The 3,509-nt window shown below is 46.4% G+C and overlaps 1 protein-coding gene and 1 long non-coding RNA gene across 2 annotated transcripts in view; one reads left to right on the top strand and one right to left on the bottom strand.

The window, feature by feature from the left end:
- The window catches only part of LOC125177802, a 2,115-nt gene extending 1,498 nt beyond the window's left edge, over window positions 1–617 (bottom strand). The window contains exon 1 of the long non-coding RNA XR_007156667.1: window positions 490–617. This is a non-coding gene — a long non-coding RNA (uncharacterized LOC125177802). The remainder of the gene's footprint in view (window positions 1–489) is intronic.
- Window positions 618–852: 235 nt separating this feature from the next.
- The window catches only part of LOC108679148, a gene marked incomplete at its 3' end in the record, with an annotated part of 13,233 nt that continues 10,576 nt past the window's right edge, over window positions 853–3,509 (top strand). Inside the window, exon 1 of the mRNA XM_047880236.1 lies at window positions 853–1,095. Within this exon, the coding sequence (XP_047736192.1) occupies window positions 853–1,095 (243 nt within the window). The remainder of the gene's footprint in view (window positions 1,096–3,509) is intronic.

The following is a 3,509-nucleotide window of genomic DNA, read 5'->3' as shown; positions in this document are numbered from 1 at the left end:
GTTCACACTACGGTTCACACTACGGTTCACACTACGGTTCACACTACGGTTCACATTACGGTTCACACTGCGGTTCACACTACGGTTCACACTACGGTTTACACCATGGTTCACACTACGGTCCACACTACTTTTCACATTACGGTTCATACTACGGTTCACACTACGGTTCACACTACGGTTCGCACCACGGTTCACACTATGGTTCACACTACGGTTCACACTACGGTTTACACCATGGTTCACACTACAGTTCACACCACGGTTCACACTACGGTTCGTATGGTTCATACTACGGTTCACACTATGGTTCACACTATGGTTCACACTTCGGTTCACACAACGGTTCACACTACGGTTCACACTACGGTTCACACTACGGTTTAAACTACGGTTCACACAACGGTTCACACTACGGTTCACACTATGGTTCACACTTCGGTTCACACTACGGTTCACGCTACGGTTCACACTACGGTTCGCACTGACCGTTGACAGAGAAGCTGGCGCACTGTGCGTTATTCCTGCAGTGTACGGCGCATGGGACGTCGTCGTGAAGCTCAGTGATGGTGGTGATGACCCCCGTCACGTTCGCGGGGGTGAGAAGGCCCGCACCCCCCCTCATGTACCTGTCCCCCAGTGGCCCCCCACTTGACCCCCCCAACAACATCACCCCCGCTACAATACTCAGGATCATGACATTAATTTTACCCATTATGGATTTGAAGGAAATATTGAAGAATAATTATTTTTAAGTCTGTGAACAGAATATTAAAAACATTTTGTTAATATTACATATATGAATAAATTGAATAGCAGTAATAATATATGAATAATATTTTAAGCTTAAAAATGGCGTCGGTTATGGAAATTATTCAATTAGGAAATAATGAAGAGATCAACATATTCGTGATCACTGCACCTGGAGGCCCTGCCACTGCACCTGGAGGCCCTGCCACTGCACCTGGAGGCCCTGTCACTGCACCTGAAGGCATGCCACTGCACCTGAAGGCCCTGCCACAGCACCTGGAGGCCCTGCCACTGCACCTGGAGGCCCTGCCACTGCACCTGAAGGCCCTGCCACTGCACCTGAAGGCCTGTCACTGCACCTGAAGGCCTGCCACTGCACCTGGAGGCCCTGCCACTGCACCTGAAGGCCTGTCACTGCACCTGAAGGCCTGCCACTGCACCTGGAGGCCCTGCCACTGCACCTGNAAGTATAGCAAAAATTTTCGTCAAAACAGCCTTAATGCAGGAATTGAAAGCAGCTTTTCTTCGTTGCAGCGACGGCACTGTTTCAACTGCACGTCTGCTAGCCACCTTCAGTTGTCTGTGATCTGATCAGTGTTTAGGCTGTCTCTTATACACATCTAGATGTGTATAAGAGACAGAACCCGCCCCTCACACCAGACACGTGTTATATTTTCGCCATAGTTTTATTGTAATTTGAAGCAGCAAATAACTGTACTGGAATTGATCTACGTCATGAGAGAAGAGATCAATTGTGAAGCACGATCGGTATTGATGACACCATAAGAATGATGAACATAAAATGCAAAAATAGAATTATAAAGCGAGGCTTATAAGATCACATGTAAATAGGAGAGAAATTATAAGAAATGTGAGGCCGACATTTTGCATCACATCGGCTGTCATGTCATCTTGTGTCAGTGATGCGCTAGGCATTGTTTTGAAATTGCAGGAGCTGCGATAAAATATGGGAGTGTGATTCCGTATTTTTGATTCGGAGGATAGGTCTCGGGCAAATTTACGGGCGGACTCGCGGCCGGTCTCGCGGCCGGACTCCAAAATGAGTGAGAACATGACCGGACTTGACCTAACTTGTGTAGACCCTCACGATTGAATTTATCTTTTGAAAGTTGTCTGGGAGATATTCTATGTTCACTGATTTTGGAGTCCGGCCGCGAGACCGGCCGCGGGTCAGGCCGTAAATTTGTCCGAGGACGTGACCTATGATGGATAGATAATAACTCTGAATCCCGACAACTTAGGATGATTTAATATATAGTACATACGTGTTTTCTCTTGTTGAACATTTAAAGCTCGAAATATCAACCTCTTATTTTCAATTTATCTGTATTTCTGATTCGGTGTTGAAAATGGTTTGGATTTCGGAAAGTTAGTTTCATAGTTCCGCGGGCGCGGATGCCGGGCAACGCAAAGACTTGAATAATCTCAGTTACTTGCTGGACGCGATCGAGTGAGGTTGTGGTAATGTGTTCCTGATAGCAATAATACACGCGTGTTTACTTATACAAAAATTTGAATACAATAGAAGGCGCCAAGCAGTGAATACTGATGAGTAACACTGCACGTCATTCATGGACAACGTGGTAAGTCAATTATTAATTATATTTTGTGCGTTTGTTGATATGGAAAGATGATTAGGCCATCGTGGGCCGTACCACCATATCAGGCTCTACGATGGTCGTAGACTGTAAGTTGGTCGTAAGCTGTACGATGGTCTTAAGCTGTACGATGGTCGTAGGTTGTACGATGGTCGTAAGCTGCACGATGGTCGTAAGCTGTACGATGGTCGTAAGCTGTAAGTTAGTCGTACCGTCGTAAGCTGTACGATGGTCGTAGACTNGGGGGGGGGGGGTACGGCCCACGCGCAGCGGGGTCACGTGGTACGTATAAGGATCACTCCTTACCCCACTCCCACACACACACATTCAAGCTGCCTCATGCTTCCATTCGCGTCCACTCCCTCCTTCCTTCTTTCTCCTTTTTCCCTCATTAGACCAATATTTCCATTTATTTTCCCTTCAATTTATTTACCTCATTCTTCATTCTCCTTGCGTTTCCTAATCAGTGGGTAGAACTACGCATGCCTGTGTGTTGTTAATCCCCAAACGGATATCGTCTTATTTCTGTTTGTTCTTATCCGCCATAGGAGCGCACGGCTGATTTTTAGGCGGCTATACTGCTGCGATTTGCCATCAGAAGGAGAAGTTGAGATACGTAATCTCTAATCTTGAGGCGTTATCTACTGAGCGCCTTCTTATCATTCTGAACTCTTACGAAATAAGCAATATTCATGCCAGATTCTTTTGAAACATCAGTGCTTCAATACTCAGTTGGCAGCTGAGCACGTGCACAACCTACACCCTCTAATGCTCGGGGCGCACTAACGCCTGGCGAAGCTGGCAACCTGACCGTGTTCAGTAACTTGTTAGCGACACGTCGAGTCGCGCTCTGACAGCTGAGCGGTTGACTGATGTTATGGCTGGAGCTGCGAGGCTGGCGATGAGATGGCAGTCAAAGCTCTGGTCACTTGGCCTTGACTACCAGAAATAGTGTCAGCAATGAGATATGCTGTCAGCAATGAGATATGCTGTCAGCAATGAGATATGCTGTCAGCAATGAGATATACTGTCAGCAATGAGATATACTGTCAGCAATGAGATATACTGTCAGCAATGAGATATACTGTCAGCAATGAGATATACTGTCAGCAATGAGATATACTGTCAGCAATGAGATAT

The sequence above is a fragment of the Hyalella azteca genome, unplaced genomic scaffold (assembly GCF_000764305.2).
Source record: "Hyalella azteca isolate HAZT.00-mixed unplaced genomic scaffold, Hazt_2.0.2 contig5036, whole genome shotgun sequence".
NCBI classification, from domain to species: domain Eukaryota; kingdom Metazoa; phylum Arthropoda; class Malacostraca; order Amphipoda; family Hyalellidae; genus Hyalella; species Hyalella azteca.
Note: the sequence above shows the minus strand (reverse complement) of the source record. Positions and strands in the feature narration are given on the sequence as shown.